At 40.8% G+C, this 19,855-nt stretch overlaps 1 protein-coding gene across 10 annotated transcripts in view; it reads right to left on the bottom strand.

Annotated features, from left to right (window-relative positions):
- Nucleotides 1-2,610: 2,610 nt before the first annotated feature.
- gramd1bb (GRAM domain containing 1Bb) overlaps nt 2,611-19,855 on the bottom strand; it is an 88,521-nt gene continuing 71,276 nt past the window's right edge. For all 10 annotated transcript variants that reach the window (XM_061045937.1, XM_061045936.1, XM_061045926.1 and 7 more), the window contains 15 exons: nt 16,907-16,991; nt 15,680-15,783; nt 15,448-15,543; nt 14,965-15,045; nt 14,408-14,523; nt 13,529-13,691; nt 13,199-13,391; nt 12,902-13,045; nt 10,774-10,892; nt 10,528-10,670; nt 9,188-9,291; nt 8,175-8,475; nt 7,581-7,688; nt 7,035-7,155; nt 2,611-5,103 (listed from right to left, as the gene is read on the bottom strand). In XM_061045937.1, the coding sequence (XP_060901920.1) occupies nt 5,014-5,103; nt 7,035-7,155; nt 7,581-7,688; nt 8,175-8,475; nt 9,188-9,291; nt 10,528-10,670; nt 10,774-10,892; nt 12,902-13,045; nt 13,199-13,391; nt 13,529-13,691; nt 14,408-14,523; nt 14,965-15,045; nt 15,448-15,543; nt 15,680-15,783; nt 16,907-16,991 (1,968 nt within the window). In that variant the 3' untranslated portion in view covers nt 2,611-5,013. The remainder of the gene's footprint in view (nt 5,104-7,034; nt 7,156-7,580; nt 7,689-8,174; nt 8,476-9,187; nt 9,292-10,527; nt 10,671-10,773; nt 10,893-12,901; nt 13,046-13,198; nt 13,392-13,528; nt 13,692-14,407; nt 14,524-14,964; nt 15,046-15,447; nt 15,544-15,679; nt 15,784-16,906; nt 16,992-19,855) is intronic.

Raw genomic sequence — 19,855 nt, 5'->3', positions numbered from 1 at the left:
CCAAATTGAGAATCTGAAATGTTCTCTCAAAAACAAAGAGGTAGCTTTGTTGTTGCCCACCTGGGAGTCTGAGGAAGCTCATGAAAGAAGTTTTGATCCCCAAAATGTAGAGATGATTTTGAATAAAAATCTCGTCTGAAAATCAAACAAATGTCTGCCCGAACTTATCTGAAGTTCGGAAATTGTAACGTAAACAACAGATTTCAGTTTCTCAATATACTTCCCACAGTGTCGGTTTTTGATCAACTTACATTTTGATCCCTTGTATTATGGTGAAAAGCATCCCGATTGTTTTAAAGGTTATTGTAGTCATCTGGCATCAACTTTCAGCTGCAGTCGCCTGCTGAGTTATATTGTAGAAGCAGTAGTTAGTGGGTATTTCACTAATTACAATGGAACAACAGGGAGGAGAAGAATCCAGGGAGCAGACTGCTCTGAAGAGAAAGAAGCTCAGAAGAAAATGGTGCTGTATGCCAAACTCCCCAAAATAACAATGCTTTCAATATGTGAGGTAAATTATTCATAGTTTGTCTGAATTTATTTATTTTTATTTCTAAGTGCAGTAACAAATGAATATTTCATCTGGGTGCCTCATACAATCTTCTTTAGCAAAACACTTCACTGTAAAGTCTCCTGAGGTCAAACATACTCACTTTATAAGAATAACATGTGTTTCCTGTCAGGACAACATTGTTCCTGTAAAAAGACAAAAAGTGTATAAATGGCAAAAAAAAAAAAACAGCAACACTATTTGTTTATCATATATTTTTTTTATTCATACTTCCCAATCTCTACTTCACATGAACCAGAAAGCCACTTTCATCTTCAGTCTCTATGAGGCAAAGTCATCGGCAAATCAAAAACCTACGCGCAGCGCAGGTCGGATTCCTTTGACAGTATGTGTGTGTGTTCACACTGCAGATATACGCAACATATACTTACAGTATATTTTTTATCTCCGTAGAAATTTCACTAAAAGTCTCTCTCTAGAGATCAAAACATTTTCTAAAAAAAAAAACAAAAAAAAAAACATACAGTAGAATTATTTTTGAACAGAACTACACCAGTACATATTTCATAAAGACACACCCAAAGAAGAGAATTTCGCCATGAGTTTGATCAGTGGTCATTTCAGGAGGTTGTGTGTGTGTGAGATTCAACCGAGGCTGTTACTTAGTACTGGGTGGTTAGGGTGGCACTAATGACCCGCTGACTCTGTGACAACAAGGCAAATGCCAATTAATACAGTCAATGAAGCGCATAATTCATTAGTTGTCAGAGACAAAGCAGCGGCATTCAGAACTCCTGGGTCACCTTGGTTTCACAGCTGTGCAGGGATAGCAATCATACAATCATTCGAGTAACGCAGAGAACTGCAGGCTAGAAAAAGAGCGAAAAACAAAACCAAAAACTTGTAAGATAATCGAGGTGATTTGTCAAATGCGTTGGTACAAATGGGAAATGTTGAGTTGTGACGGGAATGATGAAGGTTAAAAACAACTTTTCTTAGGGGCTGAGGGAGGAGCTTAATATGGACCAAGAGGAGGATGTGTCCATTTCTTCAAATGTATCCTTCACTAAAAAACAAAAGCAGCCACAGTTGGAGAGGAAAAACAACGTACTCAAGCATTTACCATGTCCTGTTCCAAACAGAAGGTTTGTAGTTTTCAAACATACAAAAAATTTAAATTAGAATTCAAGCTGAAAGAGGAAAATCCATTTCATCATACACTTAAAAACAACAACCTCTTTAAAGCATGTCCATCACATTTTCATATCATTTCTGTACCATCATGTACATGAACCCGAACTTCAAACTGTCTTTCATTGTCATCAGGATTGTGAAAGGGATTTCAATACAACAGAAAAGCTTTCCAACCACTCACATTCAGGTCTTAAGGTTTCATGTGTTATCATTACTCAGTGCCTTCTTCCACCGTAATTCATACGCACACACACACACACACACACACACACACACACACACACACACACACACACACACACACACACACACACACACACACACACACACACACACACACACACACACACACACACACACACACACACACACACACACACACACACACACACACACACACACACACACACACACACACACACACACACACACACACACACACACACACACACACACACACACACAAACACACTCACAGCAGGGGTTCAATCCTGAAGTCCTCTGAGCTGCTTTCAGAAAGCCGGTCAGTAACACGCCAAATAGGCACACAGTAAAGATACCATTTCTCTCAAACAGGTCATTCAATCTCGCCCTGAAATAGACAAGGAAGCTGGTCTCTGATAGGTCTTTGAACTTGGAAGAGAATCTCATGTAATAATGACGTTAAATATAAAGTGAAGCATGTGTAACACTTGTTTTTGGAGCAGTGCTCAATCCCAAAAAGACGGAAAAACTCAGGGATTCCTAATGAGATCGAAAGCTGGAAATCACAAATAAAATGATAATAAAATAAAAACACAAATTTATAAGATTTCCATCACCTCTGCATTCATCCCTCAACCTAAACTGCTGCCATGTCTTTTCTTTCTTATATTCCCTCCCTGAAGAGGCTTTAAAGTGCTCACTTTCTTTCTTTTTTAACACAAGGAAGTCCTTTTTTTAAATTTAGGAAGTGCTCTCATGGAAACGTTACGAGATGCTCTTTACTGCACCTTACCCAGTTTTAAATACATAATGACATACATGTTTAATACTTCATTTTAAAACAACATGACCCTTTGTGTGGTGTACACTTCTACTTCTTTCTTTTGGTTCAATTTAGTTGCGTTTAAAATAGTTTTCATGCTTTCATTGCATCCAAGACAGAAAGTCAAAATGGGGGAAAAAGGAGAATATAATAGAATATAGGTTACGTAGGATTTAAAGGAATAGTTTGTGAAATTCACTCATTCGGTTTATTGCCTTGATATAGATGAAGGTAAGCTGCACGGCTGCTGGCAGGGGGAGCCAAGAGATGGTTAGCTTTCCTTGCTAAAAAAACAAGGAAAAAGTCGTGCTAAGCTAGCAAACCGGCTGGTAGATTCATACACACTGCGCAGACATTAGACTGGTATCAACCTTTTCATCTGAGTTTGGTCAAGAAAGTGAACATGTGAATTTCTGAAAATGTTAAACTATTCCTTTAAGTAAAGAGTCATTTAGCCCCTACTGTAGTGACAGGGATAAAGATTACATCAGCTACTAAAGGTATGAAGGGTTCATCTCCAAAATGTTTTATATCCAGCTCATTACCTTTTTGTTCAATCTTAATATTTAGACTATCATGTTTGTCCTTTTTCCTCTTTGTCTACCTTAGGTTTAAGCTGCTTCTTATGTGTCAAAAAATGGACTGCATTGATAGTTTGAGTGATCAGTCATCATGTTAAAGTGGCTGTAACTTTGTTTCAGATGTTGGATATGTCATTTTGGAACAAAACTCTTCGTTTGTAAACTGTACCCTGGTGGGGCTAATGCAAGGCGGCATCCAAATGCATTAGCATTAAAAAGGCAGTCTGACTGCAAAGAGCCAGAAAAGAAAAAAAAAACAAACAAACATAAGAAACATACACGTGTGGAATGGTAAAAATGTCACATATTAAAGTACACACCTGTACGCACACGCATGCATGCACGCAGTCACATACACCCTCTCATTCACACACACATGCGCGAATATAATCGCGCAAAAAGCAGAATCATACTTGCACACTGGACATGTCACAGACATATCTGGCATGCATTTTTTTTTTATTTTTTTAGAAGAAAACACTTTTTGTTAGAAATTCTTTAACTGGTCTAGAGCTCTGATAATTTCTGTATGTACATAAATTAACAATAAATATAGGTTATGTTTATATATTTTGAAATATATATATTAAATAATGAAATATTCTTATATATTTCAAATATATTCATAGAATTATTTCTAATTCAAACATATTTCAAGAGATATAGTCACAGTTCAGTAATAAAACATGTAAAGAACACAGGTCACCCTATCGGCCGGGCTGCAGCGTCCCTTTTCTTGAAATGAATGTTATGTGATCAAAGTCGAGCCTTTGGGTTCAGGCGGATACATTCTACTTCATTCATAAGGGTTAATGCAATGTAACGTAGCTAACACTGTGGCAGGGGCAGCTGATGATGTGAATTGTGTGTAAGGTTCAAAGAACTTTGCTTGAGTCTCATCAGTATCTAGATTTGTCTAATAAATATCTCATGGCGATGGTCTGACAGGGAACCAGCCCTGACCAGAGACCACCCAGGACTGAAGCTGAGCTCTCCCTCGCTACAACACGTTTTCTCTCCCCTGCTTGTGGGACGATCACTGCGCTCTGATCACACTGAGGTCTACCAAAAAAGGGGACACTGCAGCGAGGACCTCTAGGGGACGATGGGTTTTGGAACAGTCTTGAGAGTGTAGAAAGCCATTAAGACTGGAAAGGACCGCCCCCTCTCTTTGACTTAAAATCTCTGCACGTCTTCTGTTCTTCTTTTTTTTGACACACATGAACTGGAACTGAACCACGTTAACACTGACTGAGGGGAAGTTAGGTCGTCTAAATGCATGCAGTAGCTTCCCTTCTTCCTCTCTGCCGCTGTCTTGAGCGACACGGCTTACAGTAGGATGCACTTGGAAAATAAGAGAGTAGAAGGAAATGTTTTTTTCCCCACAGGTGCAGAGAAGGAGCACCTTCCCACAATGCCTCAGTGATGTTAGGGACACCTCAGTTCCTGTGTGTGGTAGGGGGGGGGGGGGGGGGTCACTTTCTAAGTATGGTCTCCTCCTGGGGGGTTTTTCACCTCTGTGCGCTGGAGACGACTGTTCCCCCACTCTGTGTCTTTTGGACGAGCCCACTGTTGGTCCCACCTCCCCCCTCTGTCCTCTCTGTCCGTCCTCTGTCTTGCCGCTGCCTGCATACTGGTTCACAAACAAAACAGGTCCTATATTGCACAGCATGCCCTCATATGGCCTTGGTGATGGTGTGTCAGTGGTAGCGACTTCTCTTCTCTTCAGCCTCGGAGCTGTAGTCCCTTAAACCGATGCCTCGCTGGAGGTTCAATAAAGAGTCTTTCATCTAGAGACAAGAAAAAAACATGAGTAAGAGTCCAGCTTGTTCATTAAAAACAGTATTAATAATAATAATAATCTTTATTTATAGAGCACTTTTCAAAAACAAGTTACAAAGTACTTTCCAAGGACAGCAAATATAAAAACAGACAGGTCATAGAATAATAAACAAGGCAAGATTAAGGAATAAAAATCACTTTAAAATATAAAATCCCTTTTAAAAGAACTGTAAAATACATACAATTCTTTTAAAGGAATTCTAAAAAGTGAAAATAGTAACAATTTAAAATCAACAAAAATCAGGAAAGGCTCACCGGAAAAAGTGTGTCTTAAGAAGGGACTTAAAAGAGATGAGTGATTCTGTCGACCTGATCTCCTCGGGCAGGTCGTCCCAGAGTCTTGGAGCCCTCACATGAAAATGCTCTATCCCCTTTTGTTTTTAAATTTTGTATTTGGAACCACCAGGAGACCTCTGCCCGAGGATCTCAATGTGCATGTGGGTTAGTAAGGTAGTAAAAGGTCTGATAAACAGCTGGGGGAAAGGCCATGGAGAGCTTTAAAAGCAATCAGTAAAATCTTAAAATCACTTCTAAAAACACACAGGGAGGCAGTGTAGAGATGCTGAAACAGGAGTGATGTGCTCATGCTTTCTAGTATTATCACACTGCCCTACATTAATATGGTATGAGGAGGAACTATTGATGTAACCCCCTTTCCTATCAGTGAAACAGACTGCAAGACTGTGGTAAGATTCAGAGAATACAAAAATAAATAAATCACTTTTTAATAAATTAATTTCATCAGGAATGCTGTGAATACATTTTCAGCCTTTAAATCCCCATCGAGACATTTTTATATATCATAACCTGTTGACTTCCTCCCATATTACAAATCTCCTACACCCTGAAGGAAAAGAACTCGGACCTTTGTGGTAACTATGTGTAACATGCTTTAGATTTTGTGATCCATTCCCCATAGGCTCTAACTGAGGGCCAGTGGAAAGCAACTCATCTGATTGGATATTGATTATTGGATTGGCTCAAATCTAGAAAATCACTAAGATTGGATTGCATCCTATATCATTAATTCAAGTTTAAGATCTTCATGGGTCTATCCTGACCTAAGGTTAATGTTTCAGGTCAGGACTATTCCATCACAGGTCTGTTAGGATTCTGTCTTCTTGATTGGTTTATGTTTCTGTTTGACATCTGATGAAGGGTCTGACAGTTTTCCATTGAAAATAGAAGCAGATGTTTGTTTTGCAGTTTTTATATTCTTACCAGAATTACCATTAACAGATCCTGTGATGGATGTTTTATCTCTTAGTTCTTTATATAGATAGTTTGCTAAATTAAAACATGTAAACCCATGCAAAACAAAGTTGATATTTTAAAAAGAGGAACATTATGAGCAAATAAATCAATAAATACACTCAGGGCTGAGTAGCTCAAGTTTACAAGCTTTCAGCTTCTCCCCTTTCCAGAGAAAGTCAGACGCTGACAAATACTACACTTAGCAAACAACAAGTCTAGCTTTGGTGCTAAAATAACTCTGAAACAAAACTGAGTGACGGGTTTGTTTTCTTTTGCATGGTTGAAATTGATGACATCAGATTACACCACCATACCAGTTGGGTATTACTGTATTGATGGTGTCACTACCTGGAGTACTTCCAGTACTACACTCAATGAGGCCTTTACTGTTGCACTCAACTTACACTGTTACTTCACTTTTGAGACACTTCACCCTTACCCACTTAAAACTTTAAAATACACTTTATGTTGTTGTATTAGATATGTGATGCTCTTTTGTGTTGTTCTTTTTGCAACCTGGCACCAGACTTTCCTCTGGGATTATTCAATCCTATTTGTGATCATAACACAACATCACCCAGAGTTCTGATGTCATTATTCAAAAAGTCTCTGAGTGTGTGCGTACCTGATCGAGGAGCACTACTGACGACTTGATAATCTCCCTCCACTTCTGCAGCTCTGCGTCATGGTAACGCTGCTGAGCCTCCAGGAGCTGGGACCACTCCATCTGCGTCTGAGGCAGTTTACTGGGAGAATCACACACACACACACACACACACACACACACACACACACACACACACACATTAACAACATCAGGGTGCAGCAGATGAAGCATGCCTTCATTTTGAGGGACTGCCAACAAACAGTTTGCTAAATTGTTTCAGCGAGCCCTGAGCTATTCCGCGGTCATTTTAGGAGCTGGTGTTTTCCTGCCACACACATCATCAGCCATGTGGATACAGTTAGGCCTGTGTGTTTAACAGTATCTGTGTGTGTGTTGCATAATAAGTCTAGAACTTTATATGTGCATATGTATCCGTCACCAGCCAAATAACTACCACAGGACGCCATTAAGGCTCATTTCTGCAGAGATAGACACCATGTTTGGTCGCAGAATCAAAAACATGTTGAATCTGCGTCACAGAAACGTTTGTGTTTATGTGTGTACCTTTCATGAAGCCGTAACCCTTGCCAAGTTGTTAAGGACTGTGCAGAGTACTCCAGCATCCACAGCTTGTAGAACAGCATCATGTTGAGGAACACCAGCAGGACCAGGCTGAGGAAGTGCAAGATGGGCAAGAAGGAAAGTCAACAAGAGAGTACTCTGTGCTGCATTTATTTTCATTCTGGATTCCCTTAGTCTGACAACACCAATGAATCTATGTATCTGGCTATGCTGGCTAATTAGATGATGTACCTTAGACAGATCCTATGGATGGCAATGGAAGAAGAGGAGAGAGAGGTTACATTTATTGGACTGACAATGAGTTACTCAAAAGACAGCCACACAACTGTATTAGTGAACGAGACAAGAACTCCACAAAACAAACAGGAACAATTGATGAAATCATGAAACTATTAGCACAGAGAAAATTCAGTTTGACGCAGGATGGAAGTGTTTTTACATGGACATGTGTGTCATCTCATCATGTGTCTAACTTGTATTTGCACCATCATAGCCAGATATACAAGCATTCCTATATGTGTGATTGTGTGTGTACATGTGTGTGAGTGTATGTGTGTGTTGTGATCAGTTGCTTACACAAAGCTGATGATGAGGAGCAGTTTGGACACGCTGTACAGAGCCAGGCCTCCTGCCAGGTGATGGTGTTCTGGACTCTGGTGTCTGGTTTGCGTGGAGCCTGCTACGTGCTTGATCCTCTGGATCACTTCCTCATCTGTTGGCGTGGTAACGGGGCTGAGCGCTTCGTCCAGATGCTGGCTGCGCATGTGGGGCAGCGGCCTCTTCTTCCGCCTCACCGTGGAGTTTTTCACCACCTTGGCCTTTGGAGATAACTGGTGGGCCTCTGTCAGGATGTCCTCCAGCTTGGACAACTCCAACTCTGGGATGGAAGAAGACAACTGTCACACACACTCACCACACCTCACTCAGGTCCAAATAAAGATGTTTAAATCATTTACACAGCACAGTCTCCATGGAGGAACTCTTTATGTAATCCTCTTAAAGTCTTTATATGTGATTTTTCACACTTAAATGTAATATAAATCAAGTATATCCTCTGAAAATAACTCTGTGAGTCATGACTGTCTACAATGGGTGTAACACTCGAGTCCCACTGTCTGTGATGTTTTCAGAGTTTTCAGAGTCCTATCTTCACTTTGTTTACATCGCCTGGACGGCCGGCTGACTCCTCCCCTCGAGTATAAAAGTTGTTTAATTGAGGGACTAGAGAAAAGAAGAATAACATACTGTACTCACTGCTTAACTGTGTTTCTAGATCACGCTCATTTCAGGTAAATTTACATGCAGTGTGAAGATACGAGCATAATAAAGATCACTAGCATTAGCATGCTAACACAACAATGCAGCGCGAGTTGTTTTGGTTTCATGCTGGTGCTCAAGGGCGACATCTGCTGGATCAAAAAATCGCATATAAAGCCGTTAATAACCATATTCTATATCTTTAATAGTAGTCCTGTAGTGGCAGCAGATGCAGAGGTATTTCTCATCCCTGTTCTTTATCATTTTAGGAATCATGAAAATTATCATTACTTCATTTCACAAACAGACGAACAAGCAACACTAAAGTGTACCTAAAACGCGGAAGTTCTCTTCTAGCCCACTCCAGAAGTTTTTTTCTATGAAGCCTTTCACCAGTCCCCACGGCTGTTTCCTGTAGCGCAGCTCTGTTGATACCCTGCAGAAAAAAACACATTCACACATATAAAAATAAGTCTAAACAATAAGACGTTTCTCCAACAAAAGTCTCATTAGTCGGGTGTGAGCTGGAGTTACTTGAATATTTGGCTTTTTCCCTCACAACACTTTGTTTTTCTTCAGCTGATAAGTATTGGCAGGAACCTGGGGAAAACTGGTAAGACGTGCTTGTGCATTAAGAAGATCTTAAGATCTTCCTTTATTTGTGAGTATGTCACCTCATTGCACCTTATCATCCAGCTTTTTGTCATTTTGTATACATTGGAGAATACAGAGGAAAAATCAAAGGAAGAATCTTCGCAACATCTTTTGTATGCATGGTTTTAAATGTGCTCTCAGACAGCTGTAAAGCAGAGTGTCGATGCATGCACTATAAGGTCCCCTGAAGACATCAACATTTACACATTGAATATAATCTCCTGATTTAAGAGCTGTTTACAGATAGAGCCTGGTTTCGACTGATCTGCTTCAACAAATGAACCTTTGTCTTTAACTCTCATAAAACTTTCTGTGTGATATATCTAACAAACAGACAGTTTGGCAAGAACCAGCTTTTTGGGGTATGATGGTGATGTGTCTCACTCCGTGAATGGTTATCTGATGACATTCCCACATTTCTGAAAATTCTGAAATTTCTTTTGTTTTCCAACTTTCTTTTTATTTAAATTTTTGGCACAGTACAGAATAAAGAAATAGCATAAAAACAAAAAAAACAACAACTACAAGGGGAAAAAAAAGCATACAAACACACCTACAAGACACCCTGCCATAGGTAAGGTTATGATAAAGGCTTTTTTTTTTGTGTATTTTTTATTGCATTAGCAACGTCATGGCTGGACTCCATCTCTCCATTTGGGTTTTTGAAGCCTCACTGAGTGTGTTACTTGTTCCATTTCATAGATGTCCCACAATTTCTGTATCCATAAGTCATAGGTGAGGGGGTGGGGCTTCAGCCAATTTAGCGTGATACATTTCGCTGCTGCTGTAAACAGAATTTGAAGTTAGTCATTCTGGCTCCTTCCCCCTATCCCTTCAGGTTTCAAAAAAAAAAAATTCAGAGATTTCAAACTAGAATTTCTTGGAGTGTCTGGGCATGTCTTCCAGGTGGCTTCACCCTGCCGTATACACTCTCTCCTGAATGAGACCGATTCAAAAAACATGTTGGTGCTCAGAAGATAAAACACTATGTGGACCCCGGGCTCCGAGTCTTACTCACCGTAACCGACATTTGTTCTTGGCTACCCTGGTGAGCATGTAGCGGTTGAGAGTGTAGAAGTAGTCGTGGTAGGGCACGTCATGTGTGATGACCTCAGCGTCGATGATGTAACACTCGCTCTCCTGACTTGCTTTGTACAGAGTCTGGTGAAACAATAAAAAACTTGGTTTAATCGAAACACTTTCAAAGTCAAGAGGCATAAAGAAACAATGGATGCTTCTTGAAACAACAAGAATAAGACTGTACTTGTGTCTCAGTGACGGTGGCTGTTTTCGGGGCGAGGGGGTTGGAAAGCGAGATGGTGTACAGGATCTCTCTGGTCTGGTTCCCCGCCTCCTCCTTCTTCCACGGATGGTATACGATATCTAAATTAGCAAAATGATGAGAAAGACAAATGATGATGATGATTGAAACAACTAAAACGGCAGGGGAGCATTTTCACCACATCTCACCACTATTTTTCTCTGACGTCACTCTAAGAGGGCTTTCATACTTTCAGAAAACTCCTTAAAAATTTCTTTAAAAAGAGTTTCTCCTGCCAGCCCCCTGGTAATTTTTTTCTGCATAAAGTCAGAGTGAGCTGATGTGAGAATGCAGCAGGATATAATCTGGAGAATTCACCTCGACCCAGTGGGAGAGAGTGGTGACGTTTATATAATATGACCGTCTCACATCACTCCGATACTGAAAACACCACACTGACTCAATGTGGCATATAGGATTCAATTTAAAATTCTCACTCTCACTTTCAGAGCCCTTCACGGTGAGGCCCCAGAAAAATCTGTCAGAACTCATTCACCCGTATTCACCCACCCGTGCACTAAGGTCAAACACCCTACACCTGCTGTCTCTCCCGCAGACACATTTTAAGACTCGTGCGTTTCAGGCCATAGCACCAATCCTTTGGAATTCCCAACCGATCTCACTACTTCTTTCTGACTCTGTTGAGTCTTTTAAAAAGCAGCTAAAAACTTTGATGTTTCAACTTTACTTTATTGTCCCCGAGGGGAAATTTGTTTCACAGCCAGGTGAGAACAACTGTGAGAAGAAAAAACAACAAAAAACAACAACCACATAGAACACAGGCACATAGAATCAGACAATAGAAACAACAGACACCGTGAGAGGCATTCAATACAGAAATACAGGAGTTCATCAGGTAACAACAGAAGACTGAGAATGATTAAAAAACGTCCATAAAACCATCAAAACCAGAATAAGAAACCCATTATCAGTCATCAGGGTCGTCATTGGATTTCAGAAGCTTGATGGCTTGAGTAATAAAATAATTTTTTAACCAGTTGGACTTTGCTTTTGGCAATCTGTATCTCCTGCCTGAAGGCAGAAGCTCCTAGGTGCATATATGAACAGCCAGGTAAGAAGAATTTCAGGAGCAGAACTGCAGATATTTTCAGGAGAGCATATGTAAAAACGTCTTTAGTGTGGGAGGATCAAACGATGGTATAATGTTGTTCTACTGTATTTTAGGAGGTTAGTCATGAGAATGTAGGTCACCTTACAGTTTTCATTTTGAAAGGACGTGATAGTGAAAACTCACTCAGCAACATCAGGCTATGTTTAAAAAGTAATACAGTATAGTTTGTTCACCCATGTATCGCTGAGAACTTCCAGGCTAAAATAATGGCTCTTCAGTGGTCTGATGGTAGATAAGTTCTTTAGGAGGTGCATGCACATGTTAGCTGTTGTCTGAACACAGTTAAGAGGTAACTATTCATTTTGTTTTTACTTGATATAAGGATAAGATCTCTCTTCGGATCTCAGTGTTCCTTGTGTTTAGTAGCTGATGTGTCAGATAGCCTAAATTTACATGACTTACTAATCGAAAAGCACAGTATGTAAATTCCACCATCAGGGGGCTCTTAATCAAAACAAAAACAAAACAAAAGATGATGTTGAGGCTAGCGGGGAATCATGGGAGTGATTCCTGCTACTCCATTCCGCACCCCCAATGAAAAAAACGAACATGAGTTGACCGTTGTCGAGATAAACGGGCGATAAAACTGACCAGAGGAAGAGAATATGTTTACCGACGATGTTTCCAAGTTTCATTTACATGAAGTTTTTTTTTTATCACAGCAGCACATACAGCAATAGTAGCAGATCCAGCTTCCTTATGCAGTAGTATTTGACAAAACATCCAGTGTTTCCACGACAACGATAAACATGATGGTGTCTGTCATGGCCGCTCTGTCATGGCAGCCACCACGACAAGACACGGACTGTTACAACCATAACTACATATTTTTGGAGCCTCCCAATATAGGCATGATGTCAAAAGGGAAAATAGCTGCTGTGTTCATTAAGTTTTCCTTTTTTTTGTTCTGCCAGCAGTTCTAGCATTCTAAATACTTGCCTGAAAATCGTCTCTGCTCCATGAATTCAGTCATGAACTGAGACTCTGTGAAGAGGACGTCATAGAGCTTGTCCACGCTGACCTTGTAGATCTCGTTGATGTGCTGCCTGCCATTCAGGTCCTCATGAAAGGCCTGCACCTCACCTACCGGACCAAGAGATGCACAGACACTATGACTTATAAAGCTTTTTTTTTTTTTTTTTTTCAATGTCGACACATTGTTTGAAGTATCATCAACCTTAAATCTGTAAAAGAGCGGGCTGATTGTGAAGTGTTTATTTTGCGCTGTACACGTACCCTCATCATGTGTTTCTGACGAGTCACTGAGCTCAGTGGGGAGGTCTTCGTTGTCGTTGAAGTCCAGAGAGGGGGAAGGGACAGGACCACCAGGCCCGCTGGTATCATTGTTCTTCTCTACCACCAGTAGTGGCACAGCAAGAAGCTCGCCGTCCGCTAGGCAGTCTGCATACTCCTCTGATGGAAGGGCAAACTGGGGAGAGAAAAAAACTGGCATCATTAGTGACTCCATGTCAATCAAATATATATCCCTTTAAGGACACAAAGAAGCAAACATGTGTGTATTTTTGTGTATGTGTTAAAAGTCAGTGTACGATATGTATAGCTTACTGTAATGGGCGTGTCATGGTTGCCTGGGCTGGGGATGGTGCAGTTTGGGACAAGCTTCTTGTGTAACAGAGGAGGGCTCCCCTCAGGTTTGGCCTCTGCGCTGCTCTTTGACAAGTTGTCGTTGTTGATCTCGTTCTCTTCGTTGGGAATCTCTTCACTGAACCTGATGGAACCAGAGAAGAGCGACAGGCCAGACGTTTACTCACTTTTCTGTATTTCATTTAACATCACGCTTCCCCCCCCCCCCCCTCATAAAACATAAGCCAAGGTGTTATTTTGCTTAGCTTGTCGGTTGGTGGACAGTATTAGCATAGCATTTGTTAAAACCGATATCATCATGTTTGGACCATCACATTTAAGTTGGCTTAGAATACATTAAAAAAGTATTCTCATTTGAAGCTTATAGAAGTAAACATGATCTGCACTTCACTCTATTTAAAGGTATGCAGAATAATTCATCTGGAGAACATAATCTCTTCAAGACCATGATGACGCATTTCATTTGACCTCTGATGTATTTTACTCCTCTCACAACAACGATAGCTGATCATGCTCATGCTAATCATTGGGGTCTAATATGAGGTCCAACTTTTATAAAAGACAAGATGACGGAATAATTCAGACATAACAAGTGCCCTGGAGACCAAAGAGATCCGAACCTACAGTCTCTATTGATTCCACCTTGTAAATGTAAATGAAGATGTAAATGAAGGTAGAGGCAGAACAAAGATTGATCAGCCATCTGACTTCAGAATGCAGTATTCATTACTGAACATGTGAGTGTTGCTCATATTGGGCTCTCTGATTATTTTTGTTAACAGACTGAAATGTGTTTATAAAAGTATCCATGGCAACTGATTCAGGTGTATAAATACTCACCCCATGGTGTTGAAGTCATCATCAGGCGGGACATAGTCTTCATCGTCGCTTGTCAGGCCGAGCTCGTTGCCATAGCACTGATGGACAAAGTGCCAGAGTTCTTTTGGACACAGGGGCTGTAAAATGCATCAATCAATCAATCAATCAATCAATCAACTCCAAAACAAATTATTTCAACTGAAAAAACAGTTTAAATATGAACCTGAAACTATAACTAATTTGTTTGTTTGTCCTTCCTAAAGATGTTAAATATCATGGAGAAAGGGAAGAAAACCTTGATGGAGGGAAAAATGTATGAATTTATGTAACACAGATCCAAGCTACCTCAGTTTAACTTCAAGCTACTTTAAACAACTTTAATACATGTTATACGTGTTATTTTTAGTATTTCCACATCACTGGGGGGACACAACCTTTTTGACACCACACCACTTATAAAAATGTAAAATATTGTCATCCTTACGTTGAATATAAAATATGTGTACTGTATGTTAAGACATGATGACAATAAAAGGTAATAAATATGAACCTGACACTAGCAGATCAGATGTGCTTACCTTGTCCAGCAGTGCATTCTGCCACAGTCTGAACATCATCATGTAAGTCCTGTCCCTGGCTCCAAATGAGGTGAAAAAGTGCTGCAAAAAAAAAGACATTTAATTATGTACAAGTCTCGCTGGCACTGGAGTCAAATTCTTGAGGAGCACAGTTAAAAAAAAAAACCTTTTCATCTGGGATTGTTTTAATTTGCAGTGACATATTTTGCAGTCACGGCGTGGCATTAATATCTTGCCAACGGTTCTCCAGTCACCAATATGTGACAGGAACATTTCCCCCTTGTCGGTGATTAAGATGAAATCATCAATCTGTTACCAACCGGACTCTGTAGTACCTCAAGGCCTCCCTTCTGTCTCCTTAGCCAAAGATGATTAAATCTAAAACAAGTTCCCTCTGTGCTCTTAGGTATGACAACATTAGTCACTCCCCTGTTTAAGATGGAACTACAATTACCACCCCCCACCCTTTAAACCCCCTTTTACCTTCTCAGTATCCGTAGAGACCTGGATGGCATTGGGAATGAGGCGGGCAGTCTTCTCTTTTGTCATCGAGCAGATGTCTTTTAGCCGCACTGTTAGCTTCACAAGCACAAACACAAAAGCACCCAATTTAAAAAAATACACACACATGACAGCTCTACATTTAAACCCTATACTAACTACATACAAAAAAAACACAGGAAAACATATAGAGCCAGAGAGTTGACAAGCATACCAGGGTTTCCCAGCGGAAGATGTTGCTATAGAAACAGATCCAGTTCTCAGAGAGGTAGAGTCGTCCCTGCAGTAGAATGTCCCGTTGAAGAGCACAGGAGTAGTCTGCAACAAGGAAGACAAAAATACAACCACACATGTTAAGTGTGAAAATGACATTGGAGAGTGTATCATTCTTGATATAAACTTGCTAATCAATGTGTCTCCATCAGTAGATTATTCTGACAATTATTCTGACTACATTTTTGTCTGTCTACATTCTGACATCTATTTTTTTAAATCTATTTTTTAAAATCTATATTGTGGTATCTATCTATTTGTTTTTTGTACATTTTAAATTATTTTTTTAAAATTTAAATTGTACTGTGTTCACTTTTTGTTTGCAATCTTTGCTCTTTGCTGCTGTAACACTGTAAATTTCCCCGTTGTGGGATAAATAAAGGATTATCTTATCTTGATCAGAAGAAGCAGATTGAGATTTTTTTGGCACAACTTCACCGACTACCAAGGTGCAGGCAGGAGTGAAGGGCTTGAAGAGGCCAAGAAGCAACACTTGTAGTGTGAAGATCAAATTTATTAACAAGTTAGAGCAACATGTTTCGGCTTGTGGCCATCATCAGGGTCAACCTCTTCAAGCCTTTCACTCTCCATCCACCTACTGTAGGCAGTTGATGCAAGTTGTGCCAAAAAAATCCATCAACAGATTAGACATAAGATCGTGTAAATATCCAATCAAATAAAAAGGGCATTTGAGAGCAATGACACCGAGAGAACTCACTGTAGTGACTTAAGCATTCCCGTCGTGTATGTGTATCTTGTTTATTAGCTTTGAACTCTTCATCAACAAGCCATAACAGTCATTGGAAATGTATTCTCCCAGGCATTTCAGACAGACACAGTATTCATTCAAGAGCCAGAAGAATTATGCAACAACAAATAAGCTTAACTTGTGACACTATGTGTTGATGACAGGGTGCAGTAAGTAGCTTTGACTGCTGTCAAGTTCATTCTCAGGTTATAAAGTGCCTCAAGAATATGCTAGAGAAGGCGTCTCATATTAAGCAGTATATTTTACACAGACATATTTATTGTGATGTTCAATATTTGTTATCAATCCCTCTCTTTCCTGGGTTTTGTCATTTTTATGATGACAAACAACTGAGCTGCTTATAGGCTGCACCCTGCTGCTCTCGAGTAACCTCTGTTTGTTCAAGTTTTGTCCACTCACCCACAATGAGTCTCTCTGTGTCAGGGAGCTGCTTGAAGAGTTTCCTGAAGTCCTCATTTCGCTGCTTGTACGTCGGGCTCAGCACCTGCAGTGACAGGCCAGAGTCAGAAACACCATCACGCACACACTCTTCCTTCTGCTTCCAAAAAGCTTTCACTCTTCATGCTCTGCAGCTCGCTCAGTCATCAGCGTCGTCTCTGTCGAGCACTGCAAGTGATTTGTTTCCATGAGTCTGTGGGTCGACCGTGTCAAAACCACCCACAGGTTTGATCAGAATGTTTGGTTAAACTTGTTGTTAGCTTTTTGAATCCTGTGGGTGATTTTGACAGGCGCTTGGAAATGGATGTCTAGTGAATGGCAAGCAGAGGAATGTGGACCGAGTTATTCTTTAAGGCTGCTTCATTAATGATAAACAAAGAAAGCACAAATCCAAGACATCAGCCTGCGGCAGATCATTCAGTACACATGCTGATGTGACTATGAGAATCTATAATACAAGTCCCATTGTCAAGGTTTTCGTGTAACAGAGCAAACGTGTCTGACAATAAGGCTTTTGGAGAAAGTGTTAAGACTAATGATGGAACCTCAAGTGTAAATAAAACCATCCATAGTTGTTTGATTCATGTTTTTGGTTCTGGCCCGGGAGGGATATCCTCTCTCCAACAACAATCACACTTTTCCTTCACTTTGGCTTCAGCACACTTGATTATTAACAAGAGTGAGCCTGTGATGTATAAAATCTCTAACTGTGTGTGCCAAAGAGAGAGAGAGCTCTCGCTGTCTGTGCCAGATGCTTTTCCTTCAACAAGGAATGCTCCAGGAAACAATAGCTGCCAATAGAGTAACGAGAGGTAGAGCGAGACCAAAAGGAAAAACACGATGATTTAGGTCAGGGCTGGTGGGAAAAGATGACTTGTTCACATACAAAAAACCCCCCAAAAAACATGGACTGTGCCTCCCTTGTAAAAACAAAGGAGTTAAGAAATACTGGTCAGGAGTTACAGTTTCTGATAGAACTCGGCTTTACAGTAGTAGTGATGAGTAAAACAATGCTGACAACATGTTAAGACGAGTTGTTGAATTTAAATGCAGACCATCAAGGTGTTTACTTAAAAAAAAAGAAGCTTCATCTGTGACTGGACACAACCAAAACTATCAAGTCCCTCTCACAGTAACCAGAACAGTCCAAACATCAGGTCCCTCTGGGCTCTGGGAGAACTGACTCACTCATACCAGTTGTTTTCTATGCTAGTGGGGAATTACCACAGCAGCAGCTTGCACCAAAGCCTGTGTGCTGACCACTCTGTTAAAAGAAGCTGAATAATCACTCTAAACAACATCATTTTGTTCACTTCTCTCCCGATGGTACGCAGCTTGAAAGCGGACGGTGAACTTACTGCAGGAATCTCCTCAGTGTCCCACTCGGGGTCTTGAAGGTCCGAAGCAGCCCAGCCCCACTCCCAACCCCACTCCCCTCTTGCTGGACCCTGCAGAAGCCACCCTGCCAAAGCTTCATCCAGCTCCAACACGGTCTCCCAGTCCGACATTGTGAAATCGTCGTAATCATCCATAATCACCACACCAGATCCTTTTCAGTGCTTGGACAGTGGAAACAAAATTTCCAAAACAAGTCCCCCCCCCCTCAATGAGCTCCTCTGACGCTGGAGGCCTTGCCAGTCACCGTTGATTTTGAAGATAAGAGTGGTTACCAACTTGTGATTCTAGGGGTTTTTCAAAGCTGCTGTACCCGCCCCCGTTTTCAACGCTGCTCCCAGTTCAGTGTGAAGCGGTGGATGTAGCTCTCCCTCCAGCCCCATGATCCTTGTCTCGCTCTGTCGTTCTCTGGCACTCTCTCTCTCTCTCTTCCTTTCACACACAGGGAGAGGAGTTACGGCCGTTGCCCTATAGTAACCCCGTCCAACAAGTCCTTTATTATCATGCCAGCTTTTTCCTTTTTTTTTCTGCTTACTCCTCCTAGTAAGCATGTGAGCCTTGTGTGTGTGTGTGTGTGTGTGTGTGTGTGGTGCTGTCGAGGTCTGAGTGCTTTGTAATTACTCAGTTTATGACTAGCAAAGAATGAGGCAAGTTTACTTTGTGGAGAGCAGGACTAATGCAAACAAAGATAACACTGAGATGAAAGAAGGTACTGTAAGAGGGATGAAAACAGCACCAAGTAAAATAGAGTAATTCATGTTTTTTCCGTCTGTTGAAGTGTTGAGTCCGTCTTACTGTCTGACTAAAGTGATTGAGTTACAGAGAACAGATGTGAGCATAACCTCTAGTTACCTCTGGCTGCAAAACAACACCATCAATCTTGACAGGGTTTTGCAATGGGTTACGGTCCAGAGCGTAGGTTGCAAGGTGGCTGGACAAAAAACATATTGTAAATACTTCTTTGTTGGTTTGTTTCAGGTTGTTGTTTGGACGTATGAACAAGCTGCTGGAATTCAAAGTTAAGGTGCAAAAAGTGGTGAAGTGAAGGTATTGAAGGTATGGAAGGCATGTCTCTCCCCCCCCCCTCAGCCTGGGTATTGAGACTGGATCGTCAGCTGTTGCTCTTAGTAGGCCACAACGATGCAGAACTCGCAGCTCCTAGTATAGAAGTGCATGCCCTCCCACCATTCTTAACTTAAGATAGTCCAAGAGTCAAGACGCTGGGCATAGTGATGGAAGTCCTGGTTGGCAGTGAAAAAACAAACAAACGAACAGCAAAAATAGAACCGGCTTTGAGTTTCACTGACTCGTGTGGATAAAGTAAACGTGTTAAACTCCACACATCTCTCTGCTATTTTCCAAATCACAGACATTGTGGAAACAATATGAAGCAAGATAAATAGATGAGGATTTTAAAAAATCATCTTCAGCAGCAGGGGTCTTTGGGAAACATCACAGATGACAACGCTCTTTAGTTTTAATATACATTCAAACTGCTGTGTTGTTATCCAGGGC

The sequence above is a fragment of the Labrus mixtus genome, chromosome 9, assembly GCF_963584025.1.
Source record: "Labrus mixtus chromosome 9, fLabMix1.1, whole genome shotgun sequence".
NCBI lineage: Eukaryota > Metazoa > Chordata > Actinopteri > Labriformes > Labridae > Labrus > Labrus mixtus.
Note: the sequence above shows the minus strand (reverse complement) of the source record. Positions and strands in the feature narration are given on the sequence as shown.